Source organism: Callospermophilus lateralis, chromosome 4 (assembly GCF_048772815.1).
Source record: "Callospermophilus lateralis isolate mCalLat2 chromosome 4, mCalLat2.hap1, whole genome shotgun sequence".
Lineage (NCBI taxonomy): Eukaryota > Metazoa > Chordata > Mammalia > Rodentia > Sciuridae > Callospermophilus > Callospermophilus lateralis.
Genome location: NC_135308.1, coordinates 130,647,003 through 130,670,121, shown reverse-complemented (window position 1 = coordinate 130,670,121; position 23,119 = coordinate 130,647,003). Strand labels below are relative to the sequence as shown.

At 35.9% G+C, this 23,119-nt stretch overlaps 1 protein-coding gene across 1 annotated transcript in view; it reads left to right on the top strand.

The window, feature by feature from the left end:
* The first annotated feature begins 11,459 nt into the window (after positions 1 to 11,459).
* Positions 11,460 to 23,119, top strand: part of Lin7a (lin-7 cell polarity scaffold A) — a 137,803-nt gene continuing 126,143 nt past the window's right edge. The window contains exon 1 of the mRNA XM_076853155.1: positions 11,460 to 11,541. Within this exon, the coding sequence (XP_076709270.1) occupies positions 11,460 to 11,541 (82 nt within the window). The remainder of the gene's footprint in view (positions 11,542 to 23,119) is intronic.

Here is a 23,119-nt window from a genome sequence, read left to right as displayed (position 1 = left end):
GAGGACTATGAAAAGAAGCAATTCACAGTCACTCATATTTTGTCATTTAAAGGATCTGAGAATGAAGAAAACCCTTCAAAGACTGTTTACACCTGGAATTCTATCTACTTTTATCAAGTCTATTCAATATTTGTTTCAATACTCTGTACTCTTCTACTGAGACCCACTTTGGTCTCGGTACATGGCCTTACATCCTACTTTCTTGGAACTCTTCCAGCAGGAGTTCTCTCAACCTCTTCACGAGTTCTACAAAGTCACCTGCAATAGTGTCCTGCAGTTCATCTTCTGGTTCCATGTGAGATCTTCTCCCCCCAGTGCCTGACTTGCCACCTATGCACTGGAGACCTCTTAGCCCCTCCTGCCTTCTTGGTAGCCACATGCTATCTTACTTCTCCTATGTCTTCAACTCTCCATCTCTGATAGGTGCTTCTCCCCAATATTTCAGCATACTCAAGTATCTGCCCCCCCACATACAATCACAGACAGACAGACAGACAGACACACACACACACACACACACACAGATTTTTTATTCCTTCACAGTCTTCACTTCTCTGCCACCCACTTCATTGATTTTCACTAAGCAACCCATTTCAAACTGCCTTTCCCCTTCACCTCTAAGCCCAAACTGCATTCAGTGAGGACTTCCATGACCTTCCACATTGCTAAATCTGCTGGACATTTCTGAATCTGCTCCTACTCTCTCAGCAGCACTTGTGACACCATCACCCATTTATTAGGTGTTCCTTTGACATGTATGCCATTAGCCTCTCAGCTTCCCTTCCACCTATTTTTGCTTCCTTCGTGGATCCTGTTGCATTATATGAAATTTAAATGTAGGATTTCCTCAGGGTTTAATCTGAGGCACTCTTCTCTTTCAGCAGTCTTTCTTTATGTGGTTTTCTCCACTCTAATGATTTCAATTACACTTCAAATGGATTCCCAAGTTCCTACCTCTAATTCAGAACTCTTCTTAGCTACAGACTCATACATCACCAAAGATGACATAACCATTCTATATCTCAAATTTCATATGTTAAAAACTAAACTTATCTTTTCTCCTCCTTCTTCTATGTTTCCTAGCACCAATCATCCATATATATGTGTCAGAAGCTTGAGATAAATTTTTGATATCTTGTCTCCTTCACTACTTACATCCAACCTATTTACGAGGGCTGTCAATATCATTCTCCTCCAAACATTCTGGGATTCATCTACTTTTCTAAATATCAACTCCATCTTCCTGGTTCAAGTCACAATAACTTACTTACCTGGAATGCTGAGTAGCTTCTTAAATGTGTCTCCCATTTAATTTACATCTTCTTCCTGTATCCCCAAACTCTTCATGTTGTATTCAAAGAATTAAAAAATACAAATTTCTTTATTTCATTTTATTTAAGACAACTTTATAAACTCCCATTTTATTTGGGATGAAATTCAAAACCCCTTATGTAACTCTCAAGACCCATTATTTTTACCTTAACTTGGTAAACTCTATGGCTATTTGCTTTAGCCATATTGACCCTTCTCTGCCTCCTTTATAGAGCAACTGACCTTGGAATGCTCTCTATAGTCATCAGCTTTGCTTAGTTCATATATAATATTCATTATTTACATTATACCATGAATATTACTTTTTTGGAAAAGTTTTTCTTAATCCTCAGATTGATTTACATGCTAGTTATCAGCTCTTGTTGCATGATGTGCTTTGCTTGGTAGCATTTATAACTATTTTAATTGAGTAGTAATAATTCCACAAATATCAATAATTCTAATGGAGTATTGAAGATTTGGAATACCATTTAACTTCAGTACTTGACCCACAGTAGCCCCTTGACATTTCATCATTTAGAATGGATGAAAAATGCATCTCTCTTTGTTTCTCTCTCTTTACCATCCTCTGTTGAAGCAAATGGTTTTCATAGCCACTAATGATAAAATTTCTCCTATACTTTGAAATAGCACGAGGGACATTTTTTGAGTATTTGGAGGATAGCACTGAAAGAACAGAAGAGTTAGAGGCAGGACAGGAAAAAGTAAGCCCATGATGGAGGTCACTGCCTTTACTAAATTGCTGAATATACATGGCCACCATTCTGCTCCCAGGAGGCCTTCACTTATCTTCTCCAGAGATAGGGAAAACAAGCACCTTAGCCATTGCCACAGTTTATTGACAGAACTGAAAAATTTTATGCCTTATATTCATAGTCTATGTCCATTTTTTGTACTTTCTCTATATTACATAATTAGAACTGCCTTCAATACAGAGATTCAAAATGAGTATTACGTATGCACACATTCACATAAACAACCATAAAGCACAAATCAAATAGGAATTAAAACACCATGAGTCTTTTGAGATAGATGATTTTCATGGCCATATATAACTACAAATTTGACACTGATTATAGTTGCAATAAAGATAAGGCCAGTAGAGAGCACTACAGACACTAGCTTTTAAAAATATTCTTTGGATTACTATTAACAAAATTTAATAAAAGTATATTATTTCTCATTTTAAGTTTTAGCCTTTTCTTCAGCTAATGAACTAAGGTATCATTTTACTTGAAGATAAAGTGTTTTTCTATACCTTCTCTGTGTTTTCCTATATCATCATTTGTGTGTTCCTATTTTATTTCATTTGGAGGAAACAAAATATTTAATTAAGAAATCTGGAAGTGAGCCTATTTTCAAACATGGTGATTATAGTTATTAATGTTATATATTATTTAAAAATGTTGAGAGAGGTTGTAAAGTGTTTGCATCATTAAAATCATAAACATGTGAGATAATGTGTATATTGACCATAATATATATATATGCACATATCTATATGTATATATATATTGATCCATAGTCTCTCTCTCTCTCTCTCTCTATATATATATATATATATATATATATATATGTGTGTGTGTGTGTGTGTGTGTGTGTGTGTGAGAGAGTGTATCCTCAACACATATATGCTTAAAAGCATCACAGATTGCACATAATAAATACATATAATTTTATCTCTCAGTTTAAAAAAATTTAAGTGCATTTTGTAGACTTAATTTTTATTTTTCATTAGACATGTATACTTCTAGTTTCCTTAGCAGAAAATCATAGAAATGTTCTTTGATTTATCATATTGCTGGAAAGTGCATGATACGATAATGCATATTTTAATAGAAAAATGGTCATCAGTCTATGGCAACTAGTTTTTTTAAAAAATTACTTTAGAATTTAGAAATTTAAACAAATATGGAATTCATGTAGATCACAAATCAACTGGCATAGGATAATATGCAAACAATGAAGCAGGAAAAAATGGTCACAGGTATTATAATCTGGAAGTATACATTTAAAAATAGCCGCATTCACATTAAATTATTTAAAAATATAAGGCCAAAATTGAGTGAAATTCATGCTTATAAAGGTAACATAAACAAGAAAGGTTTTGATTTTAGCACTGTTTGAGATATCAAAAATCTAGAAACAATCTGAAAGACATCACCTATAAGAGATTATTTCAATGGAATTCTATGGGGTGGTTAAGAAGAATTATATAGATCTATTGATATAAAATATCACTAACATAAAAACAAACAAGATGAAAAATGTTCTCTATAATTGTATAATACATTTAAGTTTTAAAAAAGGATATATTCACATGTGTTTAGGTACTTACATAAATACTTATATATTACATATATAAACCCATATGTAATTATATATATAACCTATATATGTGTACATACACTCACACTAAAAAATCTTTATTAACATTGATTACTCATGGTGAGCAGGCTTTTGTAATATTCTTTGAATTGTTTTTGTCATTTGTATTGTCTATGTTTAAAATTTGATAAGAAAATATGTAAAAGACAGTAGAATATTGTACGTGCATATCCTACTTAGAAATGACAAACATGTGCTTATTGTCTCCACTTTTGGGTGATTGTTCTGATTTGGGATCTAGATAAAAATATTTATTTAACCTGATTTGCTATGATTGATCTATGCAACATTCCTGGTGACAGGAACATTGAGATATTTGTGCAGTGTTAAGATCTTCATTTGCTCTCTATTTTCCATTTCTGGTTAAATACCTAAAAGGCCATAGAAAATCATTATTGCATTTATTATGTCAGTAAATGTCTTCAGCAAGAAGTGTAGTGAAGAAATCTTGGAAAGAAGGGAAACTTCTTAGAGACACTGCATTTCAGGAAACAGATCTACCTTGCCCATCTAGGGAAGCACAGAAAGAGATACCTGCAGGGAGGGTGTGTATAAGTCCATTGGGACCAGAAAGGCCAAGGAAGCAGAGTGCTAAGTAAGAAACTCAGTTTTAGAAGAGCATAATTTGATTGCACTAATAAATTTTTGAGAAATATTTTATGCTTCAGGTTGGGCCCAAAAAGATCATATTTAAATGTGAACTAATTAAAATTATAGCATTTTGGGCTTTAAATTGGAGCATTCGAGGATAAAAACTAACGAGAATGTGAAAGTCTCTTCTGAATGTGCTGTCCATACTAATGGTGTATTTAGCTCTTAAACTTGCTAATTACTGACATGTATGTTTCTCAGCATGTCCAGAGTAAATTCTGTTGCTATCTCAATTACTGTACTATGTAAGAATGTGGGAAGAATTTGAAAATGGCCTTTTTGTCTGTTTCTCACTAATTCCCCTAATTAATTCCATAGGACCAAAATTAGTGAAAAATTATACTGCTGAATGGAATAAGTTAAGCTGGACTTAAAGAAATACAGGTTAGAAATTGAGGTGGTTTTCCAGAGAAAGCCATGTAAATTCTATTGTTTTTTTTTTGTTGTTGTTGTTTGTTTGTTTTTTTGTTTTTGGTATTGGGGTTGAACTCAGGGGCACTCAACCACTGAGCCACATCCACAGCCCTATTTTGTATTTTATTTAGAGACAGGGTCTCATTGAGTTGTTAAGTGCCTCACCATTGCTGAGGCTGGCTGGGAACTTGAGATACTCCTCCTGACTCAACCTCCTGAGCTGCTGGGATTACAGGAATGCACCACCATGCCCAGCATAAATTCTGTTTTAAATGAAGCCAAACTCCCAAACAAGCCCTTAAACATCTTTGTGTCCCGAGGATCAAGGTTACCATGGCAAGACACCTCAGCAACACAGACATCTGATTGTAATCATCATCTTGTCTTTACTTCTTTGGTTCCCCACGAAATTATTTAGAAGATCCTGGCTCACTTGGTTAGCAATCTTCTGATTTAAAATTGCAAAAAGTGGCTCTTTCTTCTCAAAGGTAAAATACCTCATTATGTGCATGTAGAAAGAAAATAGCTCCTAGTTTCTTCTGAAAACAACTGTAAACTGCTTTCAGAAATCCTTCACAATCCAAATTTTCCTTTATTTTTTTTTGTCTTTAACAGATACAGATTTTAATTTCATTTAAACTTGTTGATATATCATTTTGCTATTAATCAATGCTTCTATTTCTTTTCTAATTATTCTATAAGTGATCAAAAATGAGTGTCTTCAGCCACATCAATATTTGTAGCAGCACAATTCACAATAGTTAATTTGTGGAAGCAACCTAGATGTTCTTCAGTAGATGAATGGGTAAAGAAAATGTGGTGTATATACACAATGGAATATTATTTAGCATTAAAAGAGAATAAAATCATGCCATTTGCAGGTAAATGGATGGAGTTGGAGAACATAATGCTAAGTGAAGTTAGCCAATCCCAAAAAACCAAATGCAGAATGTTTTCTCTGATACAGGATGTTGGTTCATGATGGGGTTGGCAGGGAGCATTGGAGGATTAGAGGAACACTAGATAGGAAAAAAGGGGTGGAGGGGAAGGGAGGGGGCATGGGGATAGGAAAGGTGGTGGAATGAGATGGACTTCATTACCCTAAGTACATGTATGAAGACACAAATGGTGTAACTCTACTTTGTGTACAACCAGAGATATTAAATATTGTGCTCTATATGTGTAATATGAATTGTAATGCATTCTGCTGTCATACATAACAAATTAGAATAAATTTTAAAAGAATGATAGTAAGGAGATAAAAAGAAAAGAAAAAAAAAGTGAGTGTCTTCCATTTCTAACACCCCCCAGGTCAAGTGCTCTGGTCACTAAGTACACATTAAGTGCAGTACAGGTTTTGTATTCAATTTTTTTTTCCCATCAAAGTCAATGTGACCTTTGGGAGATCATGCTAAAGTAACCACCTCCACCTACATATTTCATCACAACTTGTTTTATTTTCCTCATGGACTTTGGTGTGCTGGCAAGTGGCTTTCTAGAGGAGAAAAGAAAATCTTCATATATAGTGCTTGACAATTACCAAAAGGTATAAATATTCCCATGGCAGCTGATTCAAAGATTCCAATGTGGTGTCACTGAAAGTGATGTTAGGACAAGATGCACATAACCAGGTAGCAGTGTGAACAGGCTTTGGAACACCAATGCTACTTATGTTTGTGTTCCCCGCTACTTAAGATTGATTTGTTGATTATATTTATTTTCTATCAAAACTAATCTCCAGGCAGAGAACAGTGCCTGGCATACAGCAGGTGCTTAATAAACATTTATTGGATGAAAGTATAACTTTTGGCTTAAATATATAAAAATTTTAAGGTGACAATGATAATAAAAATATTGTTTTAAATTGTTATGTGGTATGTGTTCTAATAATTTGAAAATAATCTCCTGGGAAAATGTGACAAGAGATGACTCATGTATCACTTTTAAAAATTTGTCTTGTATCTTTTTTATCTCATAGGTTTTCTTTAGAGATTTAAATATGAGTTTGGGTGGAAGTGAGGTTGAAATGCATAAAGAAAAAAGAAAAAAGATTATAAGCTTTAAATTTAAAGTTTTATCACTGAAAGATTAATCATAACTTCCAACAGTGAAAATAGAAAAAATGTCCACTTTAAAACAAAAGAAAATATCATTTTATATTTCATGAGTTAAATAAGTTTAAATTAATCAAGAAGCAAAGAAGTCTTTGCACTTATGAATTATATATTATTGCCTATGGCAGAATTAGAATAAAAATTACTACTGTTATGATTTGCATGATAATTGGCAATGTAAGATAATGTAAATAAGACCCTACAACTGAAGAATAATTATTCAGATTCAGCTTTCCTCTTTTCAAAGTTTTTACTTTTTTGAAGAAAATGAAAATTAATTAGAATTGACTTTTAATATTTTCATCTTTAGTTTTCTAACATTCAACTCTAAATTAGTAACTCTACATTTGCTTCTATATTAGTAATTTTTAACACAGATGCTACAGCACATTTTTTCTTAGCCTGGATTAAATTTATACATTTTGTTTTATGACGGGCACAAAGTAATTCTTAAAAGATTCATTAGATCTCTGTTAATTATATTACCTTCCACCACCTGACTCTCAATGGCCCTCCTTAGGCTCATTTATTTTTTCTGACAGTCCACATTCAACTACTGATTTTGTCTCTTCTTCCAAGAATCTTGGCTTTGTTCATCCACTCCTGAGAATGCTTTTCTTCCTATCTCTGTTTTTTGTAATTGCTGACTATATTTTACTTAATAGTCGACTTATTCACTTTTTGTGCAGTACTTATTCACTAATTATATTTTGTTGTTTGTTGTTTATTTTCCTTCTGTCTTGTATAAGTACAGAGATTTCTTTTTATTCACTTCAATATCTCAGTGCCTAGAATAATACTTGGCATGGAGTAAGTATACTAAGAATCTATTTAATCAACAGACAAAGGTACTTATCAAAACAAATGTAAGGATTATAGTAAGATGCTCTATTTACAATGAATTTAAAAACATAAACATTTATATTTTAAAGTATAGGTTGGCACTTCCTCTTAATCTTGTGATATTTTGACAAAGTTGAATGAATTTAAGAGATAATGTGATATCTTGAATCATTCAAAAAAATTTTAACACCCAGGCTGAAAGAATTCCAGCATGAAGGTGCAATTTTCTCATATAAAATGTTGCTTATTATACGACATTTATAATCTAACAAAACACATTTTCCTGGTATGCTAATGCATTATGCAAACCCTCTCCTGATTTTTGTCACAGAATTTTAAAAGTTTCAATTAAGTGAAACAGACCTTAACTGGCTTTGAATGAATTTTCTAATGAGAACAGATTTTATATTCCAAAGTAGTTGTTTTTAATATTAACTTATATTTATATAGGTTGGAATTAGTTATTTTGTCCTTTAACCTAGCTTTCCTTCATGCATTCCTCTCTTTGTGTATATCTCAAATACAGCAAGAAAGAAAAGGGATAAGTAATCATGTGTGCATATGTGTATATGTACATATAAACACACATATACTTATGTATCTGCATGTATATACATACATACATGTTTAATATTATTGGAAAGCACAGACATTCTTGTATCCACTTTCTACTATTTGGGGGAGATACTGGGGATTGAACCCAGGGGCACTTAACCAACTGAGTCACATTCCCAGCCCATTTTTTAAATTTTATTTACAGACAGGGTCTTACTGAGTTGCTTAGGGCCTAGATAAGTTGCTGAGGCTGGCTTTGAACTTGTGATCCTCCTACCTCAACCTCCAAAGGCAAGGGGATTACAGGAGTGTGTCACTGCACCCAGCTCAGTTTCTACTTTTTGTAAGCACTTTGCTTAGCCTCTCTGAGCCTCAGTTTACTTTTCTCCAAAATATGATAAGAATACATACTTTTCTAGCCTGGAAAGAAAGGGTGAAAAAGGCTAATCAAGGATCAAACCTGAAATATATAAGGCACTTAGTATTTATGGAATAATTAATTCCATTGAAAATACAGTTATCCCTGATGTAAACTACTACATAACCTTTAATAAGAGAGCATGGTGATTATTTAACCAAATAGCTACATAGTTACAGATATTTTAACAACTGTCTAATCAACACACCACAAAGCAACCCAGTGTGTGACTAGTTTGAGTATATTCACCTTGATGAAACCTTATGGTGGATATATGAGTGACCAGGCTTATTCATGATATTTAAGCATGGGCACGTCTCCCAAGCAAAACAAGAGATTAAGAAAATTTCTTTGTGCATCTGAATGTCTCAAAAAGGAATTCACAAATTATTGGAGAAATAGTAGTTATTCATACTTAATGAAAAGAATTCCAACTAACTATTATTTACTGATCATTTTCTACATTTGTGTAGACATATATTAAAAATATTGAAATTGCTACAACTAGAAGTAATAACAGGTAAATGTACAGTGATTTGTGCTTCCCCTTAACTTCCCTTTTAATCCTTAAAGGGAAGAAAGACCTACAGAGTCAACACAAAGGAACAATGATAGAACAAATTTTCAATTAGGTAGCTCAAGACATAAGAAACATGCTATGAAATATCAGGGGCTGGGAATCCATTAGGAAACAAAGTCAAAAATCTTGCTTTCATAACCTCACAATCTGAGATCTGTGTTGAAATAGGTACAATTATTATGTTTAGATTTATGAATCAAGCTACTAATAAAGTATGTTTTTAAAGAAATACATCAGTGGCCAAGGTATTTGTGTGTTCTTTTCGTAGAAGTTATTGATTGAGCTTTAACATTTCATGCAAAATTTTGGAACACTCTCCAATATTTTCGTGCAAAATTCAACTTCATTCTGTAGTTGTAGCCAGTGCCTAGCACAGAGCTTGCCACACTGTTTGGGGAGTTATGTGCTTGTATATTATATGTATATACAAATAAATTTGTATATTCCTTAATATTTTCAAAATGTGTATGATCCCATAAGATCCCCCAGCAAACTCAGTGAAATTGCAGGGTAGAATTTGTTTCCTCTCATTGTACAGTGTCTATGAGATTGAATGATATAATTGTACTGTGTGCCAGATGAGGAAACAGTATCAGTGAGAGATGTGACTTCTGCAGACCATACAACTAAGACTTGAATTTCAAAATCAGTGTTCTCTCTAAAACAATTAAAAGATAGGCCTATTGAGCTATTCCTGAGTGTCTTTAGAGTCTCTTAAATATATGGATAGTCAATCATCTTTGACTTTCTCAATCATTGGTGAAACGTGCTTCTTTTTTTTCTCTCTCTTCGGTTTACCATAAGATGGAAAAGACCTTCAGACATAATCAATATTATAATTAGAATAAAATGGCATTGATTATATGCAAATATTTTGCTGCAAAACAGTGTCTGCTTTTAAAAGTTTGTTGCTAGCCAAAAAACTCAGCTCTATCACAGGAAAGGGGATGGAGGCCATTTGTCATTTTCAATCCTGCACCCATGGCATCCCATTATACTTACAGAAGGTTTCTCTATACTTCTTAAATTCTTTTTTTAAATTTATATTTTCAGTATCTTACTAGGTTTTATTATTTTTTAAATATACTATAACAGTGGAATGCATTACAATTCTTATTACACATATAGATTGCAATTTTTTGTATCTCTGTATATAAAGTATGTTCACACCAATCAGAAAATATGAGTCCTTACTGTGGTGAGCCAGTGAAAGCCAACTGTCTGACAGGGAAAGGAACCATGGCCAGTATTTGTAGGCTCCAGTAACTGAACCCTGAACAACTGACTTTAAAGTAGACATTTTAATAACATCACCTACTGTATCACAATCTGCAGAGTATGGTACACAACATGTAGCACTCCTGACTCAATTCCTGGCACACATTAATTAATCAATAAGTGACACCTCTGAATAAAGGCTGGTTATAGATAGACGTGAAAATGTGCAAGATAAATATTTTTCAAATTTAATGATAGAAACGGATCTATTATTATTATTATTATTATTATTATTATTATTATTATCAAAAAGCATTTTTAACAAGTTTGGGTTTTAAAGCAAGTTATTTTCTGGGCAATATACCCAAGTCCTATTGAAGGAATTCTGGCACTACGTCAGTTATCTTGTGGACTGCTATATGTCAACATTCCAAAAAACTTTAACAGAAATTAACAGCAACTACAATTAGATCCCAACATTTCTGGCACTAGAAGCAGTTTCTCTCTAAAGCAAATGGGATTACTGGGCTGACTCTCTTGATCTGGGGAGGAAAAACCCATCTCCCCACCTCCCTCTCCCATATCCCGGGTTTCCATCCCCTCTCCCCCAAGCACGTATATTCTGACCATTTGAGTGAAAAGTTCAAAGAAAGCTACACCCACTCAGCGCTCCTAGGGGTGGAAGAGCAAAGTTCTAGGGCAGAGCCTTCCTTCCCAGAGCCTGGCGATACAGTCGCTCTCGGATACCTGCTCCACTAAGCGCCGCGTCTGAAGATCTGCTGCCACGGAACAGTTGCGTCTCCATCTGGCTGCCAACCCACCCGAGCTTTCTTCTCCTCCTCCACCACCACCTTCCTGCCTTCCCCCTCCTCCCCCTCCTTTCCGTCTTCCCTCTCCACCCCCGCCCCCAATCTCCTCCTCTTTTTCTCACTACAAGCGGTTGCTGATGCTGAAGCTGAGCGTCACTTCGGCTCCCACGGCAGACATGGCGACATTGACAGTGGTCCAGCCGCTTACTCTGGACAGAGGTAAGGGAGCGGCTCGCCCGCCAGGCCACTGCGCCCCCTCTGCTGCCGCCTCTGCCCCTGACAACTCCCACCGGGACAGCAGGACGCGCTCGGGCAGGGCGAGCAGGAAGAGCGAGGACACCCAAGAAGGCATTCGCGCCTAGAGCGGGATACTTTCTTCCCCTTTTTCTCCCCGCCTTGTCCCTGCTGCCCCTTCGTGCTGTACTCGCCCGGGCGAGGGGTGCTGGTCCGGTTCTGGAGCCCCTACCGCCACTCCCAGCCCCTCACTGGGTCGCCTCCCGGCCGCGGGCTTTGTTGGAGAGGATGAGCGGGGACCGCTAGGCGCCCGGGGCTTGGGGTTGGAGAGGGACAGAGAGGAAGCTCGCCCGGCCCGGGAGCAGAAAGACTGGCAAGGGAGTCGCCTGCCAACCTGCACGGTCAGGCGGCCCAAGAGAAAGGAAGTTTGTCCCTGCGTAGGAGGACTAGGGTTGGTCCAGCGGCTGGCGCCCAGGAGGCCGCCCAGGGGCGGTCAGGGCGCTCCTGTGGGGTGGCCAAGCGCCCAGCGACTGTGCTGCCGCGGCAGGGAGCTGCCCTCTGCTGAAAGGGCAACGCGGAGTGCGGGCAGCAGTGCCCGGGTCCTGACGCCGCATCGCGGCAGCAGAGCCCCGCTCTTCCCAGCCTCGCGTCCGGACTGCGCTGGGGGTCGCGTTGCTCTCTCCTCCTGCAGCTCCAGAGTGGTAGCAACTCTGTTTCTCACATCCCAGCCAACCTTGTTCTCGCCCAGCTAGGTGCAGCCGCGGTGTCCCTAGGCACGGGGACAAAGCACAGGTTGGGTTAAATTTTAACTTCTGACCTGCGACCCCAAGCTTTCTGCCCTCTGACTTAAATGGGGAAACAGTGTTGGTGTCCTCCCCAAGACCTCCGCCAGCCCAGGGATGGGTGATCCGCTGCGATCAGGGCCTCTCTGGTGCACCCAGGCGGGCTTCTACCTGTACCTATGTGATCGCGTTTCCTTTCTGGCTTGCGACGTCCAGTTATGAAGGCGCTCGAGTCCCATGGCTCTGCAGAGAGAGGGCACCCGCTAGTCCCTGTCCGCAGCGGCCGGATTTAGGACCCAGGGCGGCCATTTGGAAATGATGTGTTCAGAGGCAAATGTCTATGGCCCTCTAAAATTTTTCTTTCTAACGGATAAAACTGGACAGTGGGGCAAAGCCAAAGAGCATACTTGCAATGAGTACAATGCAAAAGTCAGTGAACTCAGTTTGAGGTTTTTAATTTGGAGAGATAGTGGATGTCTTTAACTCAATCAGCCGGCGCCAGATGTTATGTGGTGCCCATAGCAACCTTACTTAGGATAAGAGTTTAAAATTTTATTTTAAATAATAAAAGATTGATTTTATGTTGGAAAATGTTGATTTACAACGTAACAAATTAGAAATAGTTAAGAGCTCAGAAATCCATTGTATAATCCATGATTTCAGCCCCAATATCATCCTCTGCACTAAGCAGGATAGATCCATTGCCAGTAAGAGCCAGATGGCAAGCTATTAGAAACTGTGGATTTCCCAAGTATTTCTATTTTAATGTGATGGGCGCTTATATTGTCCCATTACTAAATTACAGTCATTAAACATTCTAAGTAAAACAACTACCTTTGGATCAAACTCTTCACAAAGATTTTATTCCTGAGCAATTTTATATCTGCTTTTTACTACTAATAATAAAGATATTTCACTTCTGGAGGATTTATCTTAGCCTTTGCATGCCTCAGCATGTACTAAGAAGTGGTACTGAATAGATATGGATTTATTCTTAAGTTTGTTCTTGTTCATGTTCAAACTGTACCTGTTCTTCTTGGTGTGATTGGGTCCATGCATGAGCTCAGAAAGGAACTTGGTTAGATTATGCCTAGATCTAAATACAATCACCAGCAGTCCACAGGATCTGTAACCTACTAGGATTGATGGGCTATTGTTATCACTGATGCACATGTTCAATATAAACATGTATTTTTCTATCATATCATGATAATACATTAATGATCAATTAATTGATTTATTTCATCATTAAATTCATGGAATAAAGGATCCTAGAACTTTCCCTTTTGGAAAGTGTTTGTTAAAAGAAGCAGCCCAATACTACTAGTTTAGTTCCCAGGTGCAAATCTGGTACTCAACTTTGGATGAATCAGTTAACCTCTTTAGACATCAGTTTCCCTCTGTGCCACATCAGGAGTTTAGACTAAATGATTCTGACACTGTGTAGCTTTAGCAGTCTATAATTCAACTAATTAAAGTTAAGACTCTGTTTGGTCACCTACTGGGAGATTTTCCAAATCATTCCTCTCCCAGGCTGCTTTGGTACCCTTTGAAGTGCTCTAAATTTCCCCACTGCTTTGGTTTCATGGAAGCTTTTATCACACTCTTATTGCATTTGTCTCCCCAGTGGGTGGAGCTCCTCAAGGGAAGAGTTCATTTCCGAATACATCTTTGAATTCTCAATGCCTGTCATCATCCCCGACATGGTAGGAAAAAAAAAAAAAGTCTGTTTGTACAAATAAACAAAAGACAGCAGTAAGTCAAGGACTGTTAAATATAGGGATTTAGTGGTGAACTGAAGTTTAGTTCATAGAGTCTTATTTTGGCTCTGTAAAGGATGGCAAAGATAACACAGAACAATGGTTTTTAACTGCTCTTTTCCTCTATGCACGCAATAGATTCTCAGCAATAATAGTAGCTCACCAAGGCTATGTTTTTTAACCAAGACTTATGATAGGTGGGCATGGGGAAGGAAGGGAAGAAGGTGCTTGACAAAGCCTCCCCAGGGCATCTAGGTGAGTCTGAAAACAATCCATAATTTTACAACTGCTGATTCTTCTCCAATATCTTCATTTTACAAATGGAGAACATAATGATGACACGATGTTTTCAAAATTACTCTACCACATAGTTGGAGATTTAAAGATAAAATATAGTTTTTCTTGTTCCAAGTCCTTTGGTATCCTAAAGTAGAATCATAAACACATGGAATCTTCAGGGCAAGGTCTAAACAAACAAATCAAAACTATGGATAAAAATTAAGTCCTCCTAGAATTCAGAATTCAGAAGATATCATCTTAAAGTAGGAAGCTCAGAAGTCTGCATCTTGCTCCTTGGATCCCCTCTGGGAAGCAGAGACCTGGTCTAGACTAGGCTCCAAAAGGCTGAACAGGTGATTTAGGGCTTTCATGGCTCTGAGTGTATTCCAAACTATTTTCTGTCTGCTACTAAGTTGTTGGATTAGACTGGCTCTGACCAGGGTAGGTTCCTTTTCCCTCTGGTCCCAGTCCATGATATTTGTCACTTACTTATTGAGTGCCTATTATATAAACAGACCCTACTGTGGGACTGGTGTGCATTGAGGAACTAAACAGGTATAATTTTAATCTTTGTAAATTAGGGCCTATTGCGGGAGAGAGATTACAAAATACATCCACATACAAGCAAACAACTCATTCATTCATTCACTATTCATTTATCATATACTAAATGCAAGATACTATGGGAATACCAGAAATGAAGTTTCTTGCTTTAAGAGTCTAGTGGGGAAGACAAATAACAATAAGATATTATTATCTAATTTAACAAATAAGTAATGAGTGCCAGACTTCTGCCAAATATTGTTTTAATCACTGTGGTGGTGCTAATGAACAAAACAGATAAAATCTAATAGTGAAGAACACATTCAAAGACAATAATAAGTGCTGGGGAGAAAGAAGAAAACTGGATAAAGGAGAATTATGGGGGCTGTTGTTTTAGATGAAGTCATCAAGAAAGGTTCTACTGAGTTGGTGACATTTGAGAAGAACCTTGAAAAAATGAAGAAGCAAACTTTGCAGATGTTTGGGGAAATGTGCTCAAAATGAACTCATATGGGCATGCGGGGAACATCCAGGAAGCTAGTGTGAGGGAAGAGTGGCAGGAGAGGAGATGCAGGGAGATGGTAACTGGGCTCATGATGATGGTACTCATAATTAAGATTTTAGACTAGTTGAGAATACAAAGTGTTGTAAAAAAAATAAACATGCCATTGAGATATAGAATAATAGGGGAGGACCTGATTGATGTTGGTCAAAGAATGCTCACTGAGTAAGTGAAATGTAAACAGTTTGTAGGGTGGTAACAGGATTCTTAGAAAAAGCATTCAAAGAGAAGAAAGTAGGAATAAAAACAGCTCCACATTTACAACTTGGCTAACAACTGGTTAATATGTCTAAAGTCCAGAAAATAATGAAAAATTAAAATTACCAAGAAATAATTACCCTCTAAGTATGTATCCTGGGGTAGAAATGTGGTTATATATGCCAAGGAAATCTACAGATCAGCTTTCCCTTCTTTTTATTGCTAGGCTAAAACATCATATATTATAATTAGATTTTCAAAGATATACTGAGCACTGTAATTTACATGTCACTGTGCATAAATCTGCATGTTGAATCCAAGTGGTCATAAGATGAGATCTATTCATTTTTGGTCTCATATTTCATGTTAGATAGTAGTGTAGGAAGTAGCACATATAATTTACCCTCTTGGCCAAGTGAAGATGGTGATAAGGAGATTAGTGTGGCATTCTCTTCCAGATTTTAAAATGTGCACAGCAGCTCTTCCCAACACCGAGAGGCTGGTTTGCCCAGATTTTAATCTCTGAAACCAGGAATGACCTTCAGTTAAACCAGAGGCAACAAAGCAGAGTACAATCTGGATACTTAATACCTTCCTTTAAAATGACATATAAATCCTTCATTATATGAAAGAAAGGTTTTAGTCACTTTCCTTGGTAACACCAACTCTACTTTCCATCTCAAGGTCAGAAAGGATAATATAAAAGAATTTTTCAAAATTTCACTTTTGTTGAACATCCCCCATAATTAAACCAAATGGATTAAAAAAAATCCAGTGTCAAAAAAGGGATAATTAAAACATTTCTATGTGTTAATTACTGTTATGAAATTTAAAATATTTGATATATGATGACATGATCAGTTGGTTACATTCTGTAATTAAATGTTTATACAAGATAAAATGTTGACATTACTGTCATCTAAGTTTTCTGTGAGTTAAATTCAATTTGGGTAACTTGCAAAATGTAAACAGAAATCTTTACTTCTTCTTGGCTTCTGTAAATTGTAATTTAAAATATTGATTAAACTCATCTTTTAATATGCTTTGTCTTTTTAAAAAAATGTCAGGCTTTCGTCCTTTAACAATTTTAATGTAAAACCAAGACCTTTTATTTTGTGCATTTCAAACTTGTGGGGAAAAAAAAAACATGAGAACAAAAATGGAATGCCATTGAGAATCCCATGAGTGCCACACTTTCCATAAAATTTGTGATACATTAAAATTTTTCTTTTTCCTTTCCACTTTTCAAGGCATGCAGAGCTTATTACTTCATGTGTCTTCCAATTCAAGCCTTGGGCAGCCTATAGCTTTTTTAATCAGCTCTATTCACCAGTTTTTATAAAATCTGTGTTTGCCTGAAAATTGCTTTTGCTCATAGCCGAAAAAGCTTGCCCCTTCTCTTGTTCTTCATTATTTTTTATGTTTTATTATTTGACATGAAAAATGTTAAGAAGGAAGGAAAATAGAAATTATGGTTTTGCTTTTATGTTGCTCTAAAACATGTACCATGGTGGTCTTCACTGGGGAGGAATAAGAGAGGGACTGATGATGTCTTACATCTCTTGTGCTAAAGGTTTCCCACATCAGCACCCAGATATGTTTTAGTTCACAAACTTTAAGTGCTTGCTTGCTTTCTCATATTTTCTGGAGGCTCTGATAAATATTTAAAAAAATATTTTATTGAACTTTTTTTTCAATATCATTTCCTTTTGTGATATATATTTAAAGAACACTCTCTAAGAATCAAAAATTTGTCACCACATCCATCTTTTCTTTTTTTGTTTGGTAATGGCAAGTTGCCAAGAGAATGACTCAAAACATCTTTTACTTAAGGATAGCTTTATATATAGTTCTAAAATTTAGAATAAATACAGAAATTAATGAAAGAGCTTCCAGAAAAAGAAAAAAAAGTAATTTAGTAAATTCTTCTAATTTGCTCCAAGACCCGAGATATATTTGGTGTGCTCCAGTCATTTATGAAATTAATATTTTTACTTCTGAGTATTTTTTTTCAGGAATCACAACAGGAGACTAGCTATTTAGAAGGGGAAAGGGAACATAATATGGAGAAAAACCAAATGGGAAAATGTACTGGGTGTTCAGTATGGTGTTACATGCACAAAATCGGTGTCTCTTGGAGAGAATTCTTTTTTTTTTTTTTTTTTTTTTAAGTTTTGACATCTGTCTGTTAGAATCTATCAAATCAAATACCTAGTTGAATTTGCTTATGGAGAGCCCACTGCATTTTGTGGCACATAGTAGTCATGGTCTTCCTGTTTGTTGATTGTTTAATAAATGAATGCAATAAAAGTGACTTAGCTGACTATCATCAAATATTGCTAATGCTAAAAAAATAACTTAAAGGCTGGACATGGTGGTATAGGCCTATAATCCTAGCTACTCAGCAGGATGAAGCAGGAGAATTGCAAGTTCAAGCCCAGCCTAGGAAACTTATTGAGATCCTGTCTCAAAATAAATTTAAAAAGGGCTAAGAATGTAGCTCACTGGTAGAGCATTTGCCTGGCATGAACAAGACTGAAGATTCAATCCCCAAGATGGAGATAGGGAGTGATTGTGGGAGGAACCCTGTCAACCTAAAATAATGTAAGAATGGCAGCTACCTTAGATGGTCTGTGTGTGTGTGTGTGTGTGTGTGTGTGTGTGTGTGTGTAGCAGAGGAAGGGGTGTGTTCTCCAGGACTAGGAAAAGATGTGAATGTTGGTGTTACTCTTCATAGCCCTATATCCATTACTTGCATTTATTGTTAATTAAGCCAAACAGCTAAAGTTGGATTTTTTTTTAATGTGGGGAGGAGGCTACAGAATATCTCGCCCCCATCCTCAACCCACATAAAAGAAACTGCATAGTTTATTTTTTAAAAAAACACACAAATCAATGAATGGTCAACTCTGACCTGATAAACAAATTTAAATGGATTTAATTTGAAATCACTCAGTATTAGCAAGTGTGAAATAATCTTCAAAAATCACAGATTACCACCAATGCTTTATATCTGATTCATGTGATAGTTTTATATGATTTGAGTTTTGCTAGGCACTATGTTGAGTTTGATGACTTACCTAATAAAAATAAATATGCCTAAAGACCACTTTTTAAAAAAATTGCTATTATGAGAGCAGAATGCATTACAGTTCATATTACACATATACAGGACAATTTTTTATATCTCTGGTTATACATAAAATAGAGTCACACCATTCGTGTTTTCATACATGTACTTAGGGTAATGATGTCCATCTCATTCCACTATCTTTCCTACCCTCATACCCGCTCCTTTCCTCTCCCTCCCCTTTGCCCTATCTAGAGTTCATCTAACCCTCCCATGTCCCCTCCCCCAAACCACATTATGAATCAGCATCCTTAAATCAGAGAAAACATTCAGTATTTGGCTTTGGGGGATTGGCTAACTTCACTTAGCATTCTGTTCTCCAGTGCCATCCATTTACCTGCAAATGCCGCGATTTTATTCTCTTTTAATGCTGAATACTTTCCATTTTGTATATATACCACATTTTCTTTATCCATTCATCTACTGAAGGGCATCTAGGTTGCTTCCACAGTTTGGCTATTATGAATTGTGCTGCCATAAACATTGATGTGGTTGTGTCCCTGTAGTGTGCTGTTTTTAAGTCCTTTTGGGAATAGACTGAAGAGTGGGATGACTGGGTCAAATGGTGGTTCCATTCCCAGTTTTCCAAGAAATCTCCATACAGCTTTCCATATTGCCTGCACCAATATGCAGTCCCACCAGCAATGTATGAGTGTGCCTTTTCCCCCACATCCTCACCAACACTTATTGTTGTTTGTATTCATAATAGCTGCCATTCTGACTGGAGTGAGATGAAATCTTAGAGTAGTTTTGGTTTGTATTTCTCTAATTGCTAGAGATGTTAAACATTTTTTCATATATTTGTTGATTGATTGTATATCTTCTCCTGAGAAGTGTCTGTTCAGTTCCGTGACCATTTATAGATTGGGTTATTTGTTTTATTGGTGTTAAGATTTCAAAGACCACTTCTAAAAAATATTTTGTGGATTCAAACTTATTGTGAATTTGGATATCTGTTTTGAATTTTTTTTGAGAGCGAGAGAATTTTTTTTAATATTTATATTTTAGTTTTCGGCGGACACAACATCTTTGTTTGTATGTGGTGCTGAGGATCGAACCCAGGCCACATGCATGCTAGGCAAGCGCGCTACTGCTTGAGCCACATCCCTAGCCCCACGTTTTGGATTATTTTGAACTTAGATATCTGTCTTGAATAGAAAACTAGAACTTCTAATTTAACCAGATGGTAAGTTATCCTAGAAACACTGTAGTTATTTCAAGTCTTACCTGGTTCTAGTCTTTATTTGCCTAATGAGGTGATAGTTATATTTTAGGATAGGATCTTCAATTTTTTTTAATTAAAGAATCATATTTACCAAAAAAAAAAAAAAGGATAGAAAAATGGGAGTCACAGAATGTTCATAAGATTTAAAACTCCACAATAGATGGAAGGAGGGGAAAAAGCCAAGAGACAGCTGACTGTACTGAACACTAATTGAAAGAATTGTGGAATATGGTTGAGGGACTGCTAAAAGTGATTTTTTAGGAAAATTAGGGAACAGCACTAGCTGTTCATAGACAAATGACCTGGCATCCACATAATAATAATAATAAAGTGTTTTAGGAAATGATAGACCAATCTATTAGCTGTTGCCTCCCAACAGAAAAACACAAGTCATGTTACTAAAAGAATGGGATATTGGCACTTATTAAGGAAAGTGATGATTACAGAGGGTACATGTTATCACAGAGAACGGGTCTCACCAACTTTCAGATGCCATACTGTACATTCAGGAAACCCCAAATATTGCGGAGCCTTCTTGAGATGTGGAGATCTGGGAGGTGGGTTTCTAATGGTTGAGACGCTGCTACAAGAATGTTGAGTTCTTTATCTATTCAACATTGTTAGCAAAATTTTGGGTGAGCACCACAGATTATATCTTAATCAGATTTACTGGTGGCATATAGAATAAGGAAAAACAGCAAAGATCTTGGCCAACCGAATCAGTATTTAAAACTATACCTTACTTGAATGGCAGGTTACAATAAAAAGATAAAATGCAATGGAAATAAATGTAGTCTTCATTTATTAGATGGAATCACATTAAAATGTGATTAGATTCACTTTGATGGCACAACTATGACTGGGATAATTTAGTTTAGGGGAATTTGATTTGGAAAGTATTTGAGGATTTCACTTAAATGCAAAGTGGATACTATGATAAAATTACCAAACTATAAAATCATTAATCTCTTTAAAAATTAAATATAAAACTACTTAACACCAATAATGTAATAAAATACTAAACTAGAAGAGATTATTTTTTAAAATGGTAGTATTCAAAATTAGAAATCATTCTGCATTGGCACATAAATCATATTAATGTTTTAAAACATGATGGGAAAAAAACTGCTAAACTCACAGGGTGAAAAATATTTTCTCAACTGAGACTCCATTGGTAATTTGGGCCCTAAACTCATTTGTCATGTAGGAGGTTGAGCATGTTTGCTTCCCAGACACCAAATGCCTGCATAAATTCCACTAATCCTATCATTGTGCTAACTGATAATATCAGATGAAAGTCCAGATTCCCCCTTTGGAGGCAGTATTATACCACCCAGCAGAGAACCATTAATTTCCAAGAAAATGGAATAGTTCAACGTTAGGAAATATTTTACTATAATTCTTTATATTAACAGATTAATTATATAAAACCATATCATCTCAGTATATATTGATAAAGGCAGATGACATAAAGCTAACATTCACTTGTGATTTCAAAACACATAACATTTATGAGCCTGTAAGTAGGGAGATTCCTTAACAAGACAAACTAGTCTTCAGAGGCCAATGTCAAATGTTACATTTAGAGAAGAAAAACAGAACAGTTTGCTTTAGCTCAAGAGTAGTACAAAAACATTTTAAGATAAAAATAAGTAATAAAATGGAACCGTCAAAATTATCATCTTCAGAGTATTCAGTTATCACCTGAAAAAGCTAATAGAGACAAAAGTGAGTTTCCTAATGGGGTACAATCACTAAGTGTACTGAAGTGAAATCAATAATCCTATGCCCAAAGAATATCTAAATAATAATCTTTTATCCAAATGTTAAGAAAATTGATGGAAAACTTATAAATAAAACCAAAAATTAACAAACATGTTGGAATAAAAAAGCTGCAATTAATATTTTGAATGCTAATTAAGTGTAATACCTATCATATATTTAGAGATGGGGATATAAAAGCAAACAAAATAGACAAATTCTCTGTTAGTGCTTATGTTCCCGTCAGAATAGACAGACAAAACATTTAAACAGGTAAATAAATAGTATGACTCCAGAGAACAATAAGTGCAGAAAAGAAAAACACACAGTGAAATGGGACTGAGCGCTCTTACAGGTGAGATCATGGGGGGCTCCCTAAGAAGGTAACATTAGAACAGAGGCAGCTGTGCCAAGATCCAGATGAAGAGCATTTTGAGAAAAGGAGCAATCAAGTGCGAAGATGATAATCACAGTGGGTTCAAGCAATGGACTATAGTAATCAGAACATAGAAAACAAGGAGGGAATGGATCAGAAGTATTGAGTGGTAGTCAGGTGGTAATACCTGTTTTACAAGATTCAGTGAGATAACGGATGGTAACTACTGCACCCTGTAAAATGACATCCTAATACTATTCTCTTCTGGTTGTTATTGTATTCTACATCACCTATAGAATATTGTCTTATTTGGGAGGTCACATGGTATTTAAAAGCTTGCACTCCAGAGCTATTCCGCCTGGGTTTGAATTTTGGCTTTTCTGCTTATTAGCTCTTCAACATCCATAAAAGCAATGTGATTATTTTGAGTCTCAGTTTTCTTACCTGTAAAATGGCAAATAGGAAAAATTACACTAAGACTTAGAGTTGCTGATTTAAATGAATTACTATGCATTGAGTACTCAGAGAAGGTCTGACACATAGTAACCACTAAGCATGATGATTACTTCTTCCCCGAGTCCTTGATGTCTTCCATATTAGAGAAACACAGAATGTTTGCTTCTTTCAGGCTGAACAAAGAGGCAGGTCCATATGTATTTTGGATTCTTCCAGAAACAGGAAGCATTTTTGAAAATGCCTGGGGTTCAAAACATTTTCATGTATATTCACCTAATTTGTCAACCTATATTTCCCCAAAACACATATTTCTTGATGCTTCAATAGCACTTTTTAATAATTTTATGAGAAAAGTTATCATAGAAGGTTGAAGTTATTCTTTTATAGGACTGTCACCCTAAAAACATTAGTTTTTTTTTTTTAAAAAATTGTCTTTGAATGCCCATTGCCTATCACAATGCTTGTAAGTTAAGTGTTCAAATGTTTGCTGA